General features: G+C 54.1%; 6 protein-coding genes across 6 annotated transcripts; 2 read left to right on the top strand and 4 right to left on the bottom strand.

The window, feature by feature from the left end:
- Nucleotides 1-519: 519 nt before the first annotated feature.
- On the bottom strand, nucleotides 520-2,823 carry WHR41_00269 (uncharacterized protein; the record flags this gene model as incomplete). Its single annotated transcript, XM_069368875.1, has 3 exons — nucleotides 1,811-2,823; nucleotides 1,395-1,755; nucleotides 520-1,340 (listed from the first exon to the last, which is right to left on the bottom strand). Exons 1-3 carry the CDS (start codon nucleotides 1,994-1,996, stop codon nucleotides 520-522), a joined length of 1,368 nt encoding a protein of 455 aa, XP_069234347.1. The 5' UTR covers nucleotides 1,997-2,823.
- A 561-nt stretch (nucleotides 2,824-3,384) lies between these two features.
- Nucleotides 3,385-6,771, bottom strand: WHR41_00268 (uncharacterized protein). Its single transcript, XM_069368874.1, has 2 exons — nucleotides 4,513-6,771; nucleotides 3,385-4,460 (listed from the first exon to the last, which is right to left on the bottom strand). Exons 1-2 carry the CDS (start codon nucleotides 6,616-6,618, stop codon nucleotides 3,567-3,569), a joined length of 3,000 nt encoding a protein of 999 aa, XP_069234346.1. The 5' UTR covers nucleotides 6,619-6,771; the 3' UTR covers nucleotides 3,385-3,566.
- Nucleotides 6,772-12,091: 5,320 nt separating this feature from the next.
- WHR41_00267 (uncharacterized protein) lies at nucleotides 12,092-15,874 on the bottom strand (the record flags this gene model as incomplete). Its single annotated transcript, XM_069368873.1, has 1 exon — nucleotides 12,092-15,874. The coding sequence occupies one exon, from the start codon at nucleotides 15,872-15,874 to the stop codon at nucleotides 12,092-12,094; it is 3,783 nt and encodes a 1,260-aa protein (XP_069234343.1).
- Nucleotides 15,875-16,315: 441 nt separating this feature from the next.
- On the top strand, nucleotides 16,316-17,204 carry WHR41_00266 (uncharacterized protein). Its single transcript, XM_069368872.1, has 2 exons — nucleotides 16,316-16,659; nucleotides 16,725-17,204. The coding sequence occupies exons 1-2, from the start codon at nucleotides 16,404-16,406 to the stop codon at nucleotides 17,066-17,068; spliced, it is 600 nt and encodes a 199-aa protein (XP_069234342.1). The 5' UTR covers nucleotides 16,316-16,403; the 3' UTR covers nucleotides 17,069-17,204.
- Nucleotides 17,118-19,168, bottom strand: WHR41_00265 (uncharacterized protein). Its single transcript, XM_069368871.1, has 3 exons — nucleotides 18,759-19,168; nucleotides 17,477-18,704; nucleotides 17,118-17,424 (listed from the first exon to the last, which is right to left on the bottom strand). The coding sequence occupies exons 1-3, from the start codon at nucleotides 18,792-18,794 to the stop codon at nucleotides 17,402-17,404; spliced, it is 1,287 nt and encodes a 428-aa protein (XP_069234345.1). The 5' UTR covers nucleotides 18,795-19,168; the 3' UTR covers nucleotides 17,118-17,401.
- A 1,020-nt stretch (nucleotides 19,169-20,188) lies between these two features.
- Nucleotides 20,189-22,118, top strand: WHR41_00264 (Cysteine desulfurase, mitochondrial). The gene is made up of 2 exons (XM_069368870.1): nucleotides 20,189-21,340; nucleotides 21,541-22,118. Exons 1-2 carry the CDS (start codon nucleotides 20,234-20,236, stop codon nucleotides 21,961-21,963), a joined length of 1,530 nt encoding a protein of 509 aa, XP_069234344.1. The 5' UTR covers nucleotides 20,189-20,233; the 3' UTR covers nucleotides 21,964-22,118.
- The last annotated feature ends 45 nt before the right edge of the window (nucleotides 22,119-22,163 follow it).

Below are 22,163 nucleotides of genomic sequence, written 5' to 3'. Positions count from 1 at the left end.
TCTGCTAATGTTAGACACCTTGGCCGTGCATTTACTGCTTTCGGTCATGGGCTGACTGCGTTTATATCCTCTCGCGCAGGAAGTAAGACGATTACTCACCCGTTCAGGACAGATTTTGAGTTCCTCGCGTGCGATTACGCCCCACAAGATGTCGTCCCCACGAGTCCTGCCACGGTTTGCGGTTCAGCTGCCCGCCAGTGGAGAAAGCGGGATGGTGGAGGTGGACTTTTCATCAATCGTCAATGATATATTGTCAGCTAAGCTATACTAATTGGTAGAGGAGCCGTGTTTCGCATATTGATTGTCCTTGAAGTGTACTGAGGCAGTCACACTTGTCGTTCTGTCGGATTCCAATTGTCCGGCATGCACCAGTACGGCAGAGTCCTGCAAGCCACAAGCGAGCTCATACTCGCTTGGGTGACGCACCATGGCGGACAAATACACCGGTCCCGCGAGGGTGGCTCATGGTGGTGGCGCCATGGTGCCGCCACTGCTCTGCAGGCCACAGACAACGCCTCATCAAGCGTTCGGCAAAGGATCGTAGTAGGTGAAGACCCGGTCACCGGCAATCCCAGGTGCTCGGAACGTGCTCACTCCCGTCTCTTTATCATACGTATCATAAGTCGAAGCAGGTCTTTTGCCTCCGCCTCCTGGAAGATCCACCACGAACTTGGGCAAGTCGAAGCCTGTAATGGTCCCTGTGATTTGGCTCTCGAGTTCCAGGACTGTTGAAAGCGGTGTGCGCAGATCTTCCACGCCCTTGACCATGTCCATTTGGTACACATAGTAAGGCTTGACATGGAGATCGGCCAGTGATCGGATCAAGGTGGACATGGTTTCGACATTGTCATTGACCCCTCGCAGTAGCACAGTCTGATTTCGTACGGTCACGCCACGGCGGAAGAGATATCGCATAGCTCGTCTCGTCACCCAATTGATTTCGGCGGGGTGGTTGAAGTGAGTGTGTAGGACTACTCCCTTGTCCGACTGACGCCCGCGATCGCTGAGGTCGATGAGGCTTTCGCTCCATGAATCGCTCGGGTCGATGATCCTCATGGGACAGAACGACAGACCTCGCGCTGCGATGCGGAAGCATTTCATGTGATCCATTCCCAACAAGCGGTCTCCAATAAAGGTCATGTGTTCTGGATGAAGAGTGTAGGAGTCGCCCCCTGAGACCACAACATCTCTGACTACCGGAGTTTCCTCAACGTAGTTGAGCATGGTGGTCCACTTTGCCCTTCCCGGTCGAGGGAGCGTCTTCTGAACGGTTTCCGTCGAAGCTCCGATGGCATACGAACGGGTACAAAATCGACAATATGACGGGCAGGTTCCAGTAGCTGCAAAATCGGAGTTAGAAGTAACTTACTACAAAACATTTGCAGGGAACCGACCTAGAAACAGCACCCTGTCTGGATAGCGATGGACCAGATCGATTACTGGCGAGTACTTCTTTTCGTCAAGGGAGTCGAAAGTCGCCATCGGATGGTCCGGAACAAGGTTCGATTTGAGAGGAATGAACTGGCGGACGATTGGATCGTCAAAAGGCGATTCCCAATTCGCAATGCTCAGGAGGTGTGGCGTAAGTCGAACCGCCATCGGTGCCGCTTTAATCCCCTCTTGAATGTCAAGGAGAAAAGCCTTTCGGGTGGCAATAGGCTCTCGACATCCTGGACGACTGTCCGTAATCTTAGCTGGAACGATCTGTTCCAAGAAATCGAGTAGCTTTTCCGGTCCTTTCGGTGTTTTATTTACCTTGGTGGTAGGTTCAGCAATGCACGACCACTCAGCGAGAATTGAATTCCCTCACCTGCCACTCGTGACTGAGAAATTGTTCATGTGTCACATCCTGCCAGGGTTTTAGCCTCTGCCAGTAAGGTGTCTCCTCTGGCCCAAATGGTTCAAAGGTGTAGCGTTGGACTGCCGGGCCTGTAGAGAATGGCCTGGACAATGCAAATGTATTGCTTCGGAGGAAATTCTGGAGGAAAGGCCTCATCGTGACTGATGCTGGAGGAAGCGATGTAGGATTCGATGTGAAGCGCAGCAGACAACGGCCTTTTATGAGTTCCCAAAGCCTCGAGTGATAGCAGCCAGCTGCCGGAAATGAATAGTCACTTCGGTCGTGGAACGGGGCGTTCGGAGTCGGAAGTCGATGGCTGATTTGTCCAACTCGGCCACGAATAACGGGACTGTGGAATTGTAGACGTGTAGAAGTGACTGGAAAGTCGATGTGGTAGCACAGCTGTTTGGATTTTGGGATGCCATTGTGAATTTGTAGTCAGTGCAACAGGTCCGCCCTACCCAACTCATGCAGGTCAGCGGCGGTCATCCAACCATTGGCTGATGAGAGCATCGAACCAGTTAGTGGACTCATTGCCCAGTCCGGCAATCCGGCCAGTTATAGTTGGTACTAATATCAAGTCAATGTTGAGCTGCGACTACCCTGGCGCAACCTGACGGCCGGGACTAAGTGGCATTAATAGGCGGCACGGCCACTTCCAGTATGCGCGGAGCCTGCAGAAGCTCCAGCACATCCACTCTGCGCCGCCAGCTGTCAAGGACAGAGGTTATGCTGGTAGCGAGATGTCAATGTGGCTTTCCGGGAGGTTGAACATGTCGCGCCGCCGCGTTCGTCTCACGTGGCCAAAATTGGGCCATCCAGCCCTAGTGCTGCAGACAAAACTGGCGAAAGAGCCTGCAGTTATGGCGTGGATGCCACTGAGATCTGGCGGTGAGATGCATAGAAACTACATGTCGACGTGTCGACATTACCATTGTGCACCAAGAGGGTGCCGGACTATTGCATCGATGGTTCTGACAGCAGGCGGGTGAGGGGGAGAGGTGATTAGAGAGGCCCGAACCAAGAGGAATGCATCAAGCTTGCGCGGCAGCCCAATGACGCACTTCTGCGGACAGTCAGGAGCTCTGCATGGCGGTCTTTGGGGCGGATTGACTCAGACTGCTTCTTCACAAGAGGAGACGCGAGGGTGCGAGCCGTGCGAGCTTCACGAAGACTGATGAAGCGGGGCCGGCGATAACTCCGGCACTTTTAATACAGGGTCAATGAGATACGTTGACAGCCACTCACTACCGCAGCAGTCTGCACTAATTTTGCATGATTGAAAGTTTAAGCATTGGAGTGGGGTGCATGGTGTCGCCACGGCGCGGGCGCCTCCCTGGCGAGGCACGCGTGACGCCATCAGAAAAGGCATGTCAAGTTTGATGAAACGCACGGCAACCCGAGCGCTAGCGAGTCTACAACGACGTGAGTCTACCAAGCATCCTCTGAGTCGCGGTTTGCAGCTTGACCTGTCGATATGCGGATCTCTGCCGCCCTCTCACTTGCTCTCATCGAGAACAATCGAGAAGTCAACGACGTCGTCCTTTTGTTTGGCATATTAGATACACGCGCTCTCTGCTGTCTACCTTTCCACGGGAATAGAGCTCCGCTCTGGGTTTCCGTCAACAAATTGCAGCAGGGTAGGAATTTTAAAGCTCCACTCGACGACTAGAATACATGCAAAGACGGTTCTTTTGGCGCCAAGCCATTATCATGCCGGCCCACGTCAGTATATTCCGGTCATCCCCCTGGCTACTTCCTGAGAAAGCGCAAGACGGAGCACTGCCAGTACCTCTTTAGAACCCACACTTGCACCACCAGCCCCGTCAAGACCTTTCCTCCAGTCCCATCCCCGAGCAGTCTGGGCTTTGCCATGCTCCTGCGAAAGCGCCATGACAGACGAAGCTAGCATGTCATAGCTAGACCCAGAGCCAGTGCTCAAGTCGCTCTTGGATTTCTTGAGCGAGTCCGTTCCGCCGCCGCCGCGGTACGAACTGCCACTTGCTCGGAAGAGATCCTCTGCCCTGTCACGTATCCGAGCGGGCGCAGTGGAGAAATCTTCAACGATTCGGAGGAGCGTGTACACGTCATTTTTGGAGAATATGCGCTGCTCTGTGCTAAGCAAGGGCAGTGTTTCTCCTAGTAGCACTAAGAGGGCGTCGGCGGGGATTGCAGACTCCACTTCAGGGTCGAAGAGTCCACCTCGAATGCAATCCGCTGCGCTTTCGATGACCGCCATAAGCGCCTTAGCCGCTTCACGCTTTCGCTCGAGCGGGCGCAAGTGAGATGTGTTGCTCGAGGGCGATTGGCTCACGTCCTGATCGCGCAGATCGTAGAATTTGCGAAGTGTCGCATACCCGCTGAAGTTGGAGGATAGCAAAGTCGCGGCTTTGGGATCCGACCGCGCAAGACGCACGAATCCTGGTCGATCCTTAGTCAAGAGCGACGCGAGTTGTTGGTCCATTTGCGAGGTCGAAGGCACGGCAGCAGATTGAACGAGCGACAGTGAGGTCAGCAAGGCGAGTGTGTCTTTCAGCTTCGAAGCGATATGGGCTCGAGCGTAAAAGATCAATGCTGCGCCATACGCTTGGGGTGAGTCGGTCAGGCTGTCCGCGTACCGCTGCACGATCGTTAGTCAATCGATGTATGAAAACGGTCTCCAGATCACTTACCTCAGAAATGGCGCGCGCTTGCTCCGAGAGACCAAGGTCGCTGCAAAGGGCGAGAACCTTATCGACACGCACGTCATCCTTCAGCTCGATGGCTTCGAGCATATCACCGATCTTGCGCTGTGCAGCAACACCATCATCCAAGCGCCCAAGGACCGAGACTGCAAGCTCCCATCCTTCTTTGGCGGCTCCGCTAGCGCCCTGGAACGCTTCCCTTTCAGATAAAGCATCCGCATACTGGAGTAGTATACCATCCCTCTCGATGTCGCTGACGGGCTTCTGAGAAGAAGGGCCGTGGCTCAACACCATCAGATCTTCGCTGCTGAATCCTTGCTCGACAAGACCCCTACTCCTCGGTCGCCCTTGTGGTAGCCACGCGCCGAGAGCGCCAATTTCCACCACAGAAGCCGCCACGGGTAAACTCCACGTCTTCAGAAGTGCGACGACGCCTTCGACATTGTCTTCCATCACGGATGCAAGGGCCACCAGCGTCGGATCCATTGTGTCCACCTGAAAGACCGAGTCTTCAGGGTTACTTGTAACCTGGGCGTACGCATCATAGAGTTTGTTGCGATAGGCAGCGAGGGGCGCTATGTCGACTGCTCTTGTGCGCTGTTTAGTCGATGTGCTTCTACGCAAGCCACCGCGAGAGACGCTCGCGGCGGGCTCCATATCATCTTCGCCATTCCACCAAACCGTCAGATAAACGCACGCCTCCAGCCAATCCTGAGACACGAGGACAATCTCGTCAGTAGATCCAAGCATCTGTCCGTAGAGCGAGCGCAAGCTCTCGTAGATGGTCCAGGGAATTTTGCTTTCTGCCCGCTTGCTTGCCGTGCTAAAGTTGAGCGATCGTTGGCGCTCACTTCTGGCAGACCGCGCAAAGGCGTTACTAGGGATATCTTGATCTTCATCGTCATCGTCTTCTTCGGCGAATTCTTCCAGCTCGTTGATCGCCTGGCGGACACTCTGTCTGAAGATCGCCCAATCGTTCCCTTTCACGTCCCAGTTCTCATGTTCAAGTGCAGGGCACAATTCCAGCACACTGATGCAATGTGCGATCAAAGCTTCGGTGCTCTCCAATTGCCTGCCGTGATATCCAGGCCGAGCTGCGCCATCGTCGAGCGCGGTAACGGCATGCTCAAAACGCGCATCTTTCAGGAGTCTGATCAGCCGGGCGAATTTTCCGCGCAATGCTAAGGAATAGGCGATATCCCAGAAGCCTTCACTGCTAGAGGGAGCCGGTTGTGTCGTGAGAATGGCGTCGTAGTCGTCCGGGTAAGGATTATGGTGGGCATTCAACCAGTTGAGGAGAGCTTTGGGGAAGGGTATCGCTGAAGTGGGAGCGCGCTGGCCAAGTCCAATACGCGGGAATCGGGCGCTTGCTACGGGCTGCACAGGCTTAGCAGTGTGAGGGTGATGGACCTGCAGCAAGAAAGAAGCCACATAAGAAGCTTGTGCAATCGGGTCTTCCTCAGCTGGTCCGATGGAACCTTCGTCGGTCGATGGAGGTGCCAATTGGCTCCAAAGGGACGTTAATTGAGCAGATGAATTGGAAAGCGCAGCGTCCAGCTCGGCGATTGGTTGGTTTCGCGCTTTGCCATCCAAGGTAGCCACGATGTCCTCGCTGCGGAGGACAAAATCATCAGGCTCGTCCAAATGCGCCGAGCCAGATTGTTTTGCTAAGTCCCGCGCAATGATGGGCATGTCACTATCATGCCGTGGCTGCACCTTGCCGCTCCGACTCCTCTTGAAACCGCGTGGGCTGTTCAACATCGAGCTCAATGCTACCCGAGGCGCATAGCTGGGTGCGGTCACTTCATCCTCTTCGCCCTCCGCATCCTCGTCTTCTTCTTGCGGAGGGCTGCTCTGCGGCAGCGCGAAGCCCCTCAGAGGTGTTCCCCTGCTGCGTAGGAACGTGTCATTGGCGCCGTTGAATGAGCTTCCATAGACGGACCGGGGCGGAGGACCGAGAGGTGTGGTCGAGACGTTTGTTAGGTATGTGGGTGGTTCATGAGAAGGCGTCGTGCTTTTGGGATGGTTGCTGAAGAGCAGCTGGTCGCGAGGTGGTGTGCTAGGCAGATCGTCTGAGTCGGGGACTTTGAACATGGCGGCCGACTTGCCGCGTAACTAGAATCCTCGAATATCGTGGTCGAGGCAGATCGAGGTGGGCACACGGGCGCTGGCGGCGCAGAAGGTAGGCGCTGTATGCTGGTGTTTCTCGAACTTCGCGGGCAACGTGAAGCTCGGACCAAAACGCGAGCGCCCGCGTTCAGTGGACGCTCAGGCATGTGAAGAATGACTTGACAACGACCGACTTCACTCGCCAGCCGAGCTCGCAGGCGCCAGGCGCGCCTAGCCCCTGCTCGTTCAGGCATCCAGGCGCGTGTGCAACGCCAACCTGACAGTGACCTTGGAGCTTTAGGCACGCCACGGTGCGCCTACGCATTGCATCTGCGCTCGCTGCAAGGGCTCATGCCGCGAGACCTGTCGCTATCCTACTTGTTTGCCGCCGCGAGCGCCACCTCATACGACTCCCTGCGTCTCCCTGCCTGCCCTGTGAACACCTATCTGTCTCTCTGCAGTGGCTGGTGCCGCCTTCACATCATTGCTCTAAGCCACCATCGGGCAACGAGCTCTCCTCTTCCGCCTGCCGTGCGAGAGACATCGACCACCGCATGAGCTGTTGGGCCAAGGCTCCTCGCACCGGCAAAACGGCGATGTGATCCTAGTCAGTGCGGTCGATAGGCTTCTGAGTACGACCTGTCACATATGCATACGCATCTCCTGAATCACCACCGTCCCCACGGTGAGAACCTGCTCCCGGGGCCCATGTACATGGTCAGGCATGATTCACCTTCTCCTGGATCGGCCGGCATGTATGAGCATAGGCGAGCTGTACTTCATGCTGGCTGAGATAGCATCCTCAACGGATCCCAGGCCGTCGTTCGACATGTCATCGCCTCAGGTATGTCTCACGCATGGCATGAAGTCAGTAGATTCCTATGTGCAAGCCACGGCTACTTACTCCCTCGACATTTGGTTGACCGCAGCCGAACAGCGCAGACTTGATAAATCTTGCTACACACAATGTAGGTACCCTTCCGTATTGCGCAAGACTTCTCGAATAGTCTGTGCGCCTGTATGCTTCCGCAAACGCTGTTCCCGATCGCAGTATTTCTGCGCCAGAGCGAGTTTCAACCTGACTGGAATCCCTACCTGTACGGGACCTCAGTCTGCACTCTTCGTGGTTGCGAGATCGCAGGATGCTCTTTCTCATGTGTTGAGAAATCGACGTGGCGTCGTAGTATTGCTGACCGTCATACTGGTGCAACCTGCTTCTCAGAGGGGCCAGAATTGCACGGCTCGGGTAGATACATGTTACGAAACAGCAGAAGCGTCGTGCATGCAGGCTTCAGCAGGCCCCAGTGAAGGCATTTGGCGGCTCCGGGCGGCGAAGGGCCAACTCCCAACGGTGCACGCCTGAAGGCGCTCGCAGCCCCCGTCTTGGCCATCATGAGCACTCCATCTCTGAGCAGGCTAGGAGGTTAGAACTGTGTCTTCTACAAGAAGTTCGCTGACTCACCGGCGAAGCCATGGAAATACACCGCGAGCTGACGAAGTCCGTCAGAGTTTTTGCACGCGAATTGCACCGCGTGCACGGCAATCACCGATAATCCAGAGAGGAAGGACAAGCGCGGTCAGGCCTGACACCGAAGCATGACCTCAATTTAGGTATGACAAGACGGGGGTCAGTGATCGTGCCCCGTCCTGTTAATATCGGCTCTCGGAAACTTGCATGTGGGCTAGCTCACAGCCGCTGCATGTTGCAGGATAAGGCAGGCGCTCGAACGTGTCCTCTTCGGTCCTCATCATCTCACCGGCCGACCCTTTGCGATCGGCGCCCAATAGTCTCCGTTTGTCGCCTGTTTTGAGAGGACCATGTCTCACACCTACACTACCTGTGCCACGACAAACACGAACAACGTCGACTACCGGTCGAGCGCTTGTTTGCTCGCATTTGCTATGAGCGTCTGCTCACTTATCTGGAGGTGCCCGATTAGCCCGATCGACTGTAGATTGGCGCTGCACTCAAGACACCAGTCCTGTGACACCTACTTGCCTTGGAAACGTATTTGCTTGTCTCTGCATCCTATTTCTCCCGAGCCGCTTGCACCGTCCATCCCGGCTTCTTCTACTCTGCTTATACCATGCGGAAATGCCATCATGACATGTCACTATGAGGGCGGCGCAGTCATATCATGGTACCGGCGAGTTTGACGCATTTCATCGCACAAACCACAGGAACGAAGCAAACAAAGACTTCTTTGGACGAACTCATCCGTACAGCGATTTTGACCATCATAGCCGCCATGGTTTTCGTCAGCCGTACTCCAATCGGGTTCCCAGTCACACTGCAATCCAAGAACCAGATGAGCCCTTGACGGCGGGCGGCCAAGTGAGAAGACGCATTGCAGTTGCCGTAAGTATGATCGCTCCTTTAGCGAAAGGGTTCCGCCAAGCTCATCAATCGGCTACAGTGCGCGCGATGCCGTAGAAGGAAGATCAAGTGCTCTGGCGACCCTGGCGATGGGACCGGCTGCCAGGCTTGCAGAAGCTCGGGTGTGAGGGTTGAAGAGTGCAATTTTTGCAGAGTAAGTAAATTCATGATTAGTACTTCTGCTCGGACCTGATGGCGGCCATAGATGAATTCAAAGCATTTAGAGTTCATACCGACGGGGTTGAGCCATGTCGGCACAGGGCAATACAACAGAGACACGTCGCCTCCAGCGATGGGGGATGGAATAACCGCATACTCATCACAACACCGTCTATCTTTACCGATTCTACAGACACGCTCACCGTGGCCACCGGAATGTGATACACAGTACGACAGCTCGCCAATTGAATCGTATACTTACGTATCGAGCACTGGGCCACGACAAGATTCGCTCAGCTCGTACGCTTCGACAGAAAGCTTTCGCAACTACGGTGCCAGCGCAACATACTCCCCGCCAGTGTCTTCGCCCTTGTGCGAAACCAATACTTACTCTTTCGGCACGCTCCAGGTTCCAATGTCCCACCATGCTGGGAACGGTCGTTTGCCTAGCGTGAGTGCAGATGCCATGTCTGCGCTGAACATGACCTCATTGCACTCGTCTCTGCCCACCCATACACCTTTAGAGCGTCGCTTGCCATTGCCTCAACGCCAGCTGTCAGTCCCGTACACCATCCAGTACGCTCAGCACCCCTACACATCCCAGTCGCTTTCTGATGCAAGGCCACTGGAACCAGCAACAGCAAGCTTCAGGCCACACATCAACGGCGTCCACAGCCGTAACGCAATGCCATGGTCTCTGGAGAGAAGCAACTCGCGCCATCATGCCGACATTGCACAAGGGCCCGGGTATTCGAGCACCGCTTCGAATCAGTCCGCCCCGTTCCCGATTACGACAACTCCCATGAGCGATCCTGTGCTCGGCTATCAGTTCCATCCTCCTGGGGCATACAGCCCAGAATCTTCTCCAGCTACTATCACAAGCCTTGGTGAAGCGTTTCAGAACTCAATGCCATCTTCGACACTTCCACCGCCTCAATCTCCAGACTTGCGATACGCGGGATCATGCGCTTCATTGCCCACTGCAACGTCCTCTTTCTACGAGACTCGGCCATCCTCCTCATTGCTGTCATCCTCACGGTTGCCCGAGTTGCAAGCTCCCGCACCAATCACCAGCCTCTACAGCTTCAGCTCTGAGGCGTCAGACAGGAGTGCCAGTGACACCACTGTTACTGGACGCAGCAGCCGTGACAGTGAAAGCCCACGCGGTCCTACCCCGGCGCGAGGCCTTTCACGACGGCACCAAGCACACAACACTCACTCCGCGCCCTTTGATTTGCAGAAGCACCCATCTGGCCGTCAGCGCTCATCCGGTGAACGTACCAGCTTGAGAAAAGTGAGCGATCGACACTAGCCGCCACCCTTCACCGACACCATACCCGCAGGCTAACACTTGAATCTGTTTAGGATTCGACGGACTTTCCATGATAGAAAAAAGGGGCTCGGGTTTTTCCTTACCAGTGCTTTGCTCGCTTGCGATCGAGTTCTTGCAGGAGATTGATTTTCGTGTCTATCTGACGTAGCTGCCAACGAGTATGTCCAATTGGTCACTTCACGGTCGACGCATTTAGCAAGCAAGCGAGGAGTTGTGTATTGTTTCGAAAGATAATCTGACTGTATTTACCATCAAAGTATTTTATCATCGCATTGCTTATAATCTTGCATCCGTCCTGTTGTTCACCGGCAGTACATAGATACCGCAATAACACCAAGGGGAGGCTCACTTGACGTTCCGATGAGTCCAAAGTCCATTTGCGATTACACCACGAAAAAACGATTGTATCTGACAATATATCGAGGACAGGGCATCTCGTGAGGGGAAATTCGGATGGGTGTTCTGATTTCTTCTACAATTTCATTGAGTACTAGCTAGCAAAGACAAGATTTACGTATCGACAAAATAAGCACATTTCGAGGTACCAAAATCTCTCGCCATTGGTCCTACTTTCTAACACTGAGTAGTATGAGTTGAAAGTAATCGTCCCAACCTCCACAATGTCTTTCCGCCGCGATCATAAACGGCGCTTTGTTCAACGCGGAGATCCGAGAATTCGGAGGTGTACATCGCCTTAGTATCCAAGCGATGGATCCAGCCCACGCTGGTTGATTGGGAGGGCAGCATTGCGCCCATTCGAATTGACGACCAGAGGCCGACTCGCGGCGGTTGGCTTTGAATGCTCGAGGAGATGGTTCCAAAGTGGTATGAGCACGCTGATCGCAACGACGAAAACCAGGCCCACGATTAATACGGTCAAGATGAGTGCCACTGCTCTACCGGCTCTGGAGATTCGTTCCGGTGCAGGGCGCGAAATGTGTTGCGCCCTGCGGGCCATCCTGTTTCGCGGCATGGAAATGTTGTGCCGGGTGTAGGCGCCGGGCAGAACTTGTGGAGATTCGGGGTTGGCGGGAGAGTTGCGCATTTTGTTGATTCTGGTGCTTGGAGACGTAGTTGAAACTGGTGGCTTTGCGACAAGTCTCTGCCTCCGTTTGCACGATGTTCTTATATTTAAATTCGCATCGAAAATTAAATGCTCCAAGCAATAGAGTTTGGGAACGTAAGGTGCCGACGACTGGTCAGCATTTCAATGGAGCAAGGTCACTTTCCCAATCGAATGTGTCTTCACAATGGATTCGCAGAGGCTGGAAATGGGAGTGACTATTTGATCAATAGTGGATCTCGTCGTTCACATTTCGCAGTTATATTAGGGTGGCAGTGGTTGGCAGCCTGCGCGGCGTCATTGGAGTATTTGCTGTGATGTTCCATTTAACTTTAGACTTTGCGTTCGCCGACGCTAGCAAATATGGGTATCTCTGTCTTCATCATCAAACCGGTACGCCATTTCACGAACCCATCACCGAGAAAGGAAACCAAATCGGGGTTCCCATCAGCCATGAAGCGAAAGAATCTTTGTTTGCGCCAGTGTTCCTCCAATGCACCGTACTGTACGGTGATGAGTAACCAGCTCATCGACGATCGCGCCTGCGCTCCTGGTATTGAACCCTGTCGTCAGCATTTCTAGTCACACCAAACAGGTAGGCCAGCTCCTGCACGCCCAAGCGAGAAATGTTTTGATGTTCCTTTTCATCGAGCGCCTCCTCAATCAACGCGCGTTTCTTGTCTTGCAGCTCGATGATACGATCCTCCACCGTGTTCTGGACGAGCACGCGATGCACCTTGACGGGCCTAGCTTGACCGATGCGATGCGCGCGGTCAATGGCTTGCTCCTCAATGTATGGATTCCAGAAAGGGTCGAGGATGATGACTTGGTTAGCCACATTGAGGTTCAAGCCTGCGTTGCCGGCTTTAAGAGAGACCAGCATGACGCGCACGTTCTTGCGGGCGTCCTTGAAGTCATCAACTGCATCGCCACGCATTTTCGCATTCATGCTGCCATCGTAGCGCCGATAGCCCCATCCTTTCTCCTCGATTGGCACTTCGGCAAGGTCAAGTAGTGATGTCCACTGGCTGAATATGAGAACCTTTTCACCATCATCGGCATTCTCAATGACGTTGGTAAGAAGATCCATCATCTTGTCAATTTTTGCAGATGAGACAAAGGTCTTGCGAAGCTTCTTCAAATACTTCTTCTTCGCGTCCGCGTTCCTTGTCGAAAGCTTCTTGAGGTCTGCGAGACTGAGCTGGTTCGCTTTGCCTTTGCCCTTGGCCTTGCCCTTCTTGGATTTCTTGCTCTTCTTGTCCTTGACATCTCCCTCCTTCAGCCTCTTGGTCCTCGGCATGGAAGGTCCGGGATCACCATCTTCTGCATCGCTGCCCTCTGCCTTCACCTTCTTTTCAGGCTTGACGTCTTCACTCTCAGATTCCGTCGTGGAATCAGCACGCTCTACTTCAGCATCGTCCTTGACGATGAAGCCGTCGAGTGTTTCATCCTTGACCTCGTCCTCGCTGGCCTCGTCGCTGTCGCTGTCCCCGTCGCTGTCGCTGTCCTCTGACTCTGTCTCCGAATCATTGTTTTCCAAACTCTCCAGCTCTTCCTTGGAAAGGAGCTCATGCATGTGAACCTTTTTGAAGCTGTCGAAGTCGGTGATGCGTTTCGTGTCAATGTTACCACGGCAATGCGGGCAGCGCACGACCGTGCCGTTCTCATTGCCTTGGGCGAGCTGATTGGCTGGATCGGAGAGAGTGACAAAGCAGTCGCGGCACGTGTCGTGGCCGCAGGGAATAAAGATCGCAGGGTTGGTGCAGGCATCCATGCAGATGGGACACTCAAAGTTGCCTCCGGTCTCTTTGATACGGGCAACGACCTGCGGATCAAGTTCCTGCGCCAGATTCATCATATCCTCGATCGGGACGCCTGCGGCCTCAGAAACGCTGAAGTCCTTGATGAGATGCGGGTGGCAGCATGCTTGCCGTAGGCGGAGCAGCAAGACAAGGATGGCAGTGTAGGATCGGCCGACAGTGCCTGCCTTGAGGTACTTGTTGAACTGGATCGCAGTCTTCGACTCCAAAGCGTGGTACAAAGAGTCTTCGTCCTCGTTGAACACAGAGTGCTCGACTTCAGTCGTACGCTCGGGCAGGACGAGAATCGGTCTGCCTTGATACTTGCTGGCCTTGGTCCGGCGAAGCATGAGTGCGCGACAAAGCGTTTGCAACATCCGCATAGCTTTTGAACGATATTCGTCATAGTTACTCTTTAGAGGAGTGACAAAGTCGAGTCGGAACTTCTCCCACTGGCAGTAAGGCTTGATGCGGAGGAAATGGATCAAGGAATACAGCTCTCCGATATTGTTCATCATAGGTGTACCCGTCATGCAAAAGCGGTACTTGGAATTGACCATGCACGCGCCTTTAGCGGTTTGCGTGGACTTGTTCTTAATGCACTGAGCCTCATCGAGAATTACGCGATACCAGAAGGCGTCAGGATCGATGAGGGCGCAACGTTCCGAGTCGTTGGGACGGGCGTCCGCGTTGTGCTTTTGACGTGCATGGAATTTTTCCATTTTCTTCACCTCCGACGCAAGACTGCCGTACGTGGTGAGTACGACATCATAGTGCTGGAGATCTCTGAAATTCTTCTTCTTCGTCTGCCCATGGTGAGTGAAGACTGTAAGTGCGTGGCGTCCAGGCTTGATCTTTTGCTGTATTTCTTGCTTCCACTGACGCAGCAACGCGACAGGCGCAACGATGAGCGTCGTTTTGCAGCGAGGGTCGTCAGACCTCCTGGTAACAAGCAATGAAAGCATCTGGATTGTCTTTCCAAGCCCCATATCATCTGCAAGGATGCCGCCTTTGTTGGTACCTTCTTCGCATTTTTGCAGCCATGTCAAGCCCAGCTCTTGATATTTATGCAAGGTCACTGACATGGCTGCCGGAGTTGGTACCAGCAAGTGATCTGGGACGTCTTCATCGGGCCTGATGTTGTTGAGAAGATCGTTGATCTCCTCTTTCGTCTTCTGGGGGTCATGCTCGAGAATTTGGTCGAAGCGGCGGCGATAAATATCCTCATAGCCTAGATACGCTTCAGGCCTAATGGAGCGCGAGCCGGCATAATGTAAGTCGTCATCGTCATCATCGTCTTCGTCGTACAGGTCATAAGGGCGAGAACTCGACCCAGGAATCAGGCCATGCAGTTCGTCGATAGGTCCACGAAAGCTTCTTGGGGTGTTGCTCATCGCCCCTGGCGCGCCTGCCCTATGCGGCATCGCGAAAGGATTCGGTGAGTATGCAGACGCAGTTCCGATCGGTGGTGGTTGATAGGGCATGCGCTGAGTAGCCATGCGCTGAGCAGGCACGTAGTTCGGCTGGATACTGTACCCGGTCATGCCTGGAAATGCGCCGGGCATAGCCAGTGGAGTGAATGCAGGCGACCAAGGTTGCTGCTGCTGATGATGATGTGGCGGAAGGAGGCTTCTAGTCGCTGACTGCGGCATCATTTGCGGTGGATTAACGGCCGGAGGACGCTGGGCGGATCTTCTACTTGGGGTGAAAGTGTCTGAGGTGATCTCAAAGGGCTCGTCTTCTTCGTCGCTGCCAGTGAGATCAACGATCGGAGCCCGTTCGCGGCTCCTCTGAGGGAGAGGCGGCAGGACTGCTCTCGGTTCTGCCTTGATACCTTCCTGCTTCACCGGGCCTCCTTGAGTTGGTGTACTCGACGAAGGTAGAGGCTTATCACGCGGCATAGGTGGCGGTCTTGAGAATGACCCATTGTGTCCGATTGTCGTCTGTATACCAGGTCTCTGCGAAGAAGTCCCAGCGATCGGCCCCGAACCTGCTGCAGAAACCTGACTGAGCTTCCTCGCAAACTCTTCATCCGCTTGCTGCTCCTCGCGCCTCCTCTTCATAGCGGCCTCTGCGGCTACCTGTCGACTCCTTGCCCTGTCTGCCGTGTCTACGGCAGGGTGGTCTATAAGCTCGAATGACGATGCTGAATTCGGCGTGCTCCCAGAGGAGTTCTCCGGGCTGGTGCGCTTGGACGGGCGATCATGCGCAACGTACGACGAGTTCGCTCTCGGTCGCTTCGTGCCGAAAGTGTGGTTTGAAGAGCTTCCGGCAAGATTCTGATGGCCAGGACCAAGGCCCCTTGACTCAGCAGAGCCATCCATGTCGGTTACGCCCATAGCGTCAAAAGCCTCCAAACGACGCTGCAGATCTACCTTGATATTCTCTATTGCTGACAAGCGGTCCGAAAAATCGTCTGCGCCTGGGTCCAGACTTGAGATGAGGATATCTTGGAAGAAGAGTTCCTCCTCAACGTCGTCGCGCGAAGCATCGGGGCGTAGTTCCGCCATGGTCGTTGTAGAATGCGATAGTATGTAGATTTCGATGAAAGACGGAGGCGAACAAGCCTATCGCAGATCGTACATTGCTAGGAGGGAGGGAGTTGGACGAGAAGCGTTAAGACAAGAAAAATAGGCTGGGGCTTGGTATGCGGTGTCGCGATCCACTGCGCACTGTCCGCCTTGCGTTGGCATCAGCGAAGGCGAGTGTATGCCGTGTATCACAGGCTTGACAGGCAGCCTCGTCGACGACCTTTACGCGCCGCCCGACTTGCCCGGGCGCGTCTGGGGTAAAGGCGAGGCAGCGAGGCCGCCTGCGCCCACTCCTTCGTCAGGGCGCGGAGCGGCTGCCGAGGCACCCACTGCCAGTACGCCTGCCTGCCTTGCTGCCTGAGGCTCGTATGACGACGCTTCACATGCCTCGGTGCAGAGCTCTATCGTGGCGTGGTGCGGATAGACCATGCGCGCTTAACGATTCCAGAAGTCTCTGCCCTCCCCTTTATATGTAATCACAATCAGACCACCCCTCTCGCGTCATTCTATGTTTACAATAACCCGCCTTTGCCAGAAATCAACTTTTGCCTTCGCCCAAAACATCTCCCTCGCCAGACCAGCTTTCCGCACAGCTACGAGAACCATGTCTTCCGCGACCAGCTTCTACGACTTCAAGCCTAAGGACGACAAGGGAGCGGCCTACCCGCTCGCCAACCTCAAGGGCAAGGTCGTCCTCGTCGTCAACACCGCCAGCAAGTGTGGCTTCACTCCCCAGCTCGACGACCTCGAGGCTCTCTACAAAGGTAACGACGCCAGCCCCACCTTGTGCCAGCCCGCAGAGCAGTGACTAACCCCGCGATCCAAACAGACGTCAAGGCCGCCCACCCCAACGACTTCGAGATCCTCGCCTTCCCCTGCAACCAGTTCAACAACCAGGACCCGGGCACCAACGAGGAGATCCAGAACTTCTGCGTCATCGGCCACAAGGTCACCTACAAGGTCCTGGGCAAGACCGAGGTCAACGGCGACAGCCCCGAACCTGTGTGGGAGTGGATGAAGAAGGAGAAGCCCGGCATCATGGGCCTGCAGCGTATCAAGTGGAACTTCGAGAAGTTCCTCATTGGCAAGGACGGCCAGGTCAAGGGCAGGTGGGCGAGCACCACCAAGCCCGCATCCATCAAGGGCGCCATCGAGGCTGAGTTCAAGGCTTAGATTGATTGACCGATGCGTTGCATGAGGAGGCATAGTCTGTAGGGAGTTTGATACCCAACTCAAATTGAGAAGTTACGTTGCTGTTTTTACGTATCCATACATTCTTGGAAGCTACATGCCGCGCAAAGACAGAAGATTGTGCGGTGAGTGGCTTTGAGATCTTCGATGACTATGTGATTTGCAGACGTCCTTACTTCGAAATACTATAGACATTATCCAAGAAGCCATGCAAGATGAATGACACGAAGATGATTAAAAGGATGTGCTGATGCAGATGTCGCTCACATCAGACGTGTCGAAACGGACATGCTTGAGCAGTGCGGTCAGAGTCGTTTAGTTTAGCTGCACATAATTGCCTGGCTAGTCGTCAGCATGAATCCTTGATTTTCAAAAGGTGAAGGAACTCACCAGGAAATTGGCCTTGTCTGCCATCGAGCTTGCCGCTCCACCATTCATTCTCGTTCGCGGTCCTTTGGACAATCTCAATGATGTCACCGGCGCTGAACGACAGGTCGCCGTCAGCTTGGGCTTCGTAGTCGTAGAGCGCAGTTACTGTCTCTGCAGCGGGCAAAGCGGAGAGACGACCAGGCTTGGGCTTGGGCGGCGGAGGAGCTGCCTTCGACTTAGCGGCAGATGCCCATTGACTGCCAGTGCTGTTCGCACGCGTGATATCAGTAGACCCGTCGGGGGAATAAGGCGGGGGTCCGGGCTCCAGAGTGTCAGTAGTCTGCCTTCTGCTAGGAGATGAAGATGCAGAGCCGTTCGTAATGGCGAGCCTGGACTTTGGGCTCTCAAGTCTGTTGGCACCGTATTTGGACATGGGCTTTCGCGGTCCACCAGTGGTCTTGAACTTGGTGATAGACAATTGTTCAGTCTGTGCCTGGATGTCTCCACGCTTCTCCTCGAACCCGGCCTCAATATCCAGCGTCAGGTTGAAGTAGCCGATATCAATGCTTTGCATCGTCTCATGGAGCGTGTAAAACACGTTCAGCTGCATGTAGTAGAAACTCTGGAACAGAGGCTGAATGAAGTCCCGCTCCAAGCGGAACAAGATGGGGAGGTCCTCCTTGACGAGGTTGTTGAAGTATTCGTACTCTTGCGTCGCCATTTCGACATCGTTTTCCGCCTTGTAGAGCGCCTTTTCGTCCTTCAAACTCTTGTCTTTCTTCTCTTGTAGCTTCTTGAGCGTCGCGTTGTGTCGGTCAAAGTCCAGCTGCTTGTTGTCTCGCTTCTTACAGGTCTTGCGGACTTGCTTGATGATCTCCATGAGCTCGTCGGCGGGCTTGACAATGCGTGACTCAATCATTTCCAGCTCCGGCGACAAGCTGGCCTTGAGCTCGTTGACGATGTTCTCGTACTCTTCGCAAGCACGAATGCCTTCGGGGTTCCCATCAATGACATAGGAATCCGGATCACTGGCACGACCCGATATAGGTTTGTAGATCTCCGCGCAGGCTTTGGCGAATCCAATCTGGTGGTCCAACATGCCGAGAATGGACTTGAAGTACTTCTCACTCTCATCGTGCAGCTTCTTGGTTTCCGTCTCGAGATCTTGGAACCTGCGTTCTGCGTCGATGTACACTGCATCCTTGGTGATCTCACCCATGTTGAAGCGCTGTTTGAACATCTGGGGCGCCTGTGACGATCGTCAGCCACTGCTTTCCTCAACCTCCAGGCAGTCATATCGCACCCTAGTGGCGCCCTTCTGGAAGCCCTTCCAACTCATTATGGCGAAGCTGTTATTGGTGTTGTGGTGCTATGAGTCTCGTGAGGCCCTGGTGTCGAGGATGTTGTTATGACTGTGTGAGGGGCAGGAGTCGTGAGCCTGGTTTGGCTTCGGTCGGTTTGCTTTGGCGCTGAACACCGAAGTGGGTATGCGGGTTTGCACCGTCTCCGGAACCGCGGCACCAGTGGCTTAGCTGGCACTGGCTTGGCCGCGCGATTTGTGTTTGTTGTGAAGTGGCGAGCGGACGCTGCACATCCGAGAGGAAGGGAGCGAACAACTCTTATGGTGCAGGCAGTGATAAAACGAATCCCCGTGAAGTCGCACGTGTCTAGCATGCCACGACGTCGCCGCACCGGCCACGCCGGCCAGTCGTCGCATCTTCCAGACTTCGACTGGCGATCCTGCCCCTCGGTATCGCGAATTGCCTTGGCACGACGTCATGCTGTGGCAGCAAAAGCACAGATGATACAGACGTGGGCTGTGCAGCAGTTCATCCTGTAAGGCAAGGTAGATACATATGCCCGACCTTGAAGCATCGTAGCTCATGACCACAGTGAGGGTGTTAATCCAATTCGCATGAGCTTTGGGCTTGCAATTCGCTGTCCTTGAAGTTCCAAGGTTCACCATAGCTGTTGAGTATTGGGATAGCGAAAAGCTTCCAAGTATGCTATCGCCGCTTGTTACTCCATACCTTACAGCTGAGGAAAGCTGAGGCTGTGTTCCAGTATGACAGTAAAACAAAACTTTTGCCACGCCTCGCTTGAGGCGCCACGAGTAGATGCATCGGCCGGGAATCGAACCCGGGGCTGGCCGACTATGCTCAGATGGCAACGGCCAATTTTACCACTAAACCACCAATGCTTTACGTTGAGTTTGAAAGTATGTGATCCATATCGCTTGGTCAATGGTCGTGCCTCAATTGATGGTAACTGAATACAGTCGAACAGAATCGTGGAAGTTCATTTTGCAAATGGGAGATACCAGCTCCAATTGAAGAACGTGATGTCGTTATCTTTTTGCCCTGTATGGGTTCTCAACTTGCACATTGTTAGGGCCAGATTTGGAGGCCGCAGAGGAGGCAGTGAGGAAGCTGCGCAAGGAGAAAATGGCATGAGGGTATCGCAATTATTATTGAAGCGAGTGAATGGCTTTCGAAGCACGAGCGAAGGCTACCTTGATTGCAAGTAAAGCATGTAAAATGGTAACTAGTTAAGGTAACATTATAATACCATAGTAATGGTGGGGTCATCGACCCCAGTCTTTCAAAGGAAGCATCCATTCGGAGAGGCAACCGCTCGCTGAATAATGATGCTGTCAAGTCTCACGTGATCGGACTTGGCATGGCATCACCGAGCCTTTGTTTCGCCGCAGCGCTCAAGCAATCTCACTTTATCTCCCCTAGGTGTCACCACCATCAATCCATCTTTCGCCATACCAACATGTCTAGCACTGCACCCACAGTTGCGCGCCAGGCGCTTCGCCAGTGTTCGCGAAGGCTGTCGACAGCCTCGCATCCGTTTGCGAAGCAGGTGCCACGAGCATGCATCGCCGCGAAAAGCCGACGAACATACGTCTCTGAGTCGGCTCCCAAAAACGCCACAATCGAACAGACCATTAAGCAGGACCAAAAGGCCTTCCTGTCAGAGACCGGCACGAAGCCTAAAGATGCAGAAATGCCTACTACAGGCATGAATGCCGACGCCATGATGAGTCCTGCTGCCGGTATCTTGAAGCAAGCAACTGTAATGGACGAGGGCACAAGGCCAATCTACATGGACATGCAAGCCACAACACCAACGGACCCCCGAGTACTTGATGCAATGCTACCTTTCCTGACCGGGCTCTACGGCAACCCACATTCGCGGACACATGCGTACGGCTGGGAGACCGACAATGCCGTAGAGCAAGCTCGCGCAAACGTTGCCAAGCTGATTGGTGCAGACCCTAAAGAGATCATTTTCACATCGGGTGCGACCGAGAGCAACAACATGAGCATCAAGGGCGTTGCACGATTCTTTAAGAGGTCCGGCAAGAAGAACCACATCATTACCTGCCAGACTGAACACAAGTGCGTTCTGGACAGCTGCAGGCATTTGCAGGACGAAGGCTTCGAGGTCACTTACCTCCCTGTTCAGAAGAACGGACTGATCAACATGGAAGACTTGGAGAAGGCCATCAGACCCGAGACCTGCCTTGTCTCCATCATGGCCGTCAACAACGAAATCGGTGTCCTCCAGCCTCTGGAGGAGATTGGTAAGATGTGCCGAAGCAAGAAGGTTTTCTTCCACACCGATGGAGCCCAAGCTGTCGGCAAAGTCCCCCTGGATGTGAACAAGATGAACGTCGACCTCATGTCCATCTCTGGACACAAGATCTACGGACCCATGGGTATTGGTGCTTGCTTTGTCCGAAGACGTCCCAGGGTCAGGATCGACCCGATTATCTCTGGCGGTGGTCAAGAGAGAGGTCTGAGATCAGGCACCATCGCACCGCCACTTGTCATCGGCTTCGGTGAGGCTGCCCGGATTTGCCAGGAAGAGATGGATGTAAGTCGCCATCTCCTTTTCCCTCATCACGCCTTCCCGAATGATTATACGCTTCAACATGCATGGCTTTCTGAGTCGCACTGTGACAGGTGATTTGTTTGCTGATACAGCTCACGTAACTGTTATGACCCTCCTATCTTGCGCACCTACACCGTTTGTTTTCAAAGCATCATTTGAACAACCGCTGACATCGCTTGCAGTACGACACCAAGCGCATTTCCCAGCTTTCTAAGCGCCTTACTGAAGGTCTTCTCGCCATGGAGCACACTTCCCTGAACGGAGATCCCGCCATGCACTACCCAGGCTGCGTCAACGTCTCATTTGCCTATGTTGAGGGCGAATCCCTCCTCATGGCTCTGAAAGACATCGCCCTCTCTTCCGGTTCTGCTTGCACTTCGGCATCGCTCGAACCATCCTACGTGCTTCGTGCGCTTGGCAGCAGTGACGAGAGCGCCCACTCCAGTATTCGCTTCGGAATTGGTCGCTTCACCACCGACGCCGAGATCGACTATGTGCTCAACGCCGTGAGGGAGCGCGTGACGTTCCTGCGCGAGCTGAGCCCGCTGTGGGAGCTTGTTCAAGAGGGTGTGGACCTCAACACGATTGAGTGGAGCCAGCACTAAGTCATCTGACCAAACAATTTGTAACGGCCCTTGTATTGTTTAAAGTAATTTCCCAAGCTTGACCTAGTCGGCAAGCGGCGCATGTTGAGTCTCACTCTGGCGTCTTGTAGTTCATAGCCTTTGTAACGAGCACACGTTTCGACAAGATCCAAAAAGCTTATTGTATCGCACCACCAAATCAGCGCTAGTATATCTTCGTA

The sequence above is a fragment of the Cladosporium halotolerans genome (genome assembly GCF_011745625.1).
Source record: "Cladosporium halotolerans strain TM138-S3 chromosome Unknown Sca1, whole genome shotgun sequence".
Lineage (NCBI taxonomy): Eukaryota > Fungi > Ascomycota > Dothideomycetes > Cladosporiales > Cladosporiaceae > Cladosporium > Cladosporium halotolerans.
Note: the sequence above shows the minus strand (reverse complement) of the source record. Positions and strands in the feature narration are given on the sequence as shown.

Excerpts from the sequence above, each read along its gene's own strand:
- WHR41_00268 (XM_069368874.1), bottom strand. The coding sequence starts at position 6,618 with ATGTTCAAAGTCCCCGACTCAGACGATCTGCCTAGCACACCACCTCGC. Across the intron at positions 4,461-4,512 it reads AAGCGCGCGCCATTTCTGAG|CGGTACGCGGACAGCCTGAC; the intron begins GTAAGTGATCTG and ends ACGATCGTGCAG.
- WHR41_00264 (XM_069368870.1), top strand. The coding sequence starts at position 20,234 with ATGTCTAGCACTGCACCCACAGTTGCGCGCCAGGCGCTTCGCCAGTGT. Across the intron at positions 21,341-21,540 it reads TTTGCCAGGAAGAGATGGAT|TACGACACCAAGCGCATTTC; the intron begins GTAAGTCGCCAT and ends CATCGCTTGCAG.
- WHR41_00266 (XM_069368872.1), top strand. The coding sequence starts at position 16,404 with ATGTTTACAATAACCCGCCTTTGCCAGAAATCAACTTTTGCCTTCGCC. Across the intron at positions 16,660-16,724 it reads CCTCGAGGCTCTCTACAAAG|ACGTCAAGGCCGCCCACCCC; the intron begins GTAACGACGCCA and ends CGATCCAAACAG.
- WHR41_00265 (XM_069368871.1), bottom strand. The coding sequence starts at position 18,794 with ATGAGTTGGAAGGGCTTCCAGAAGGGCGCCACTAGG. Across the intron at positions 18,705-18,758 it reads TCCAGAAGGGCGCCACTAGG|GCGCCCCAGATGTTCAAACA; the intron begins GTGCGATATGAC and ends CGATCGTCACAG. Across the intron at positions 17,425-17,476 it reads CAGACAAGGCCAATTTCCTG|GCAATTATGTGCAGCTAAAC; the intron begins GTGAGTTCCTTC and ends ACGACTAGCCAG.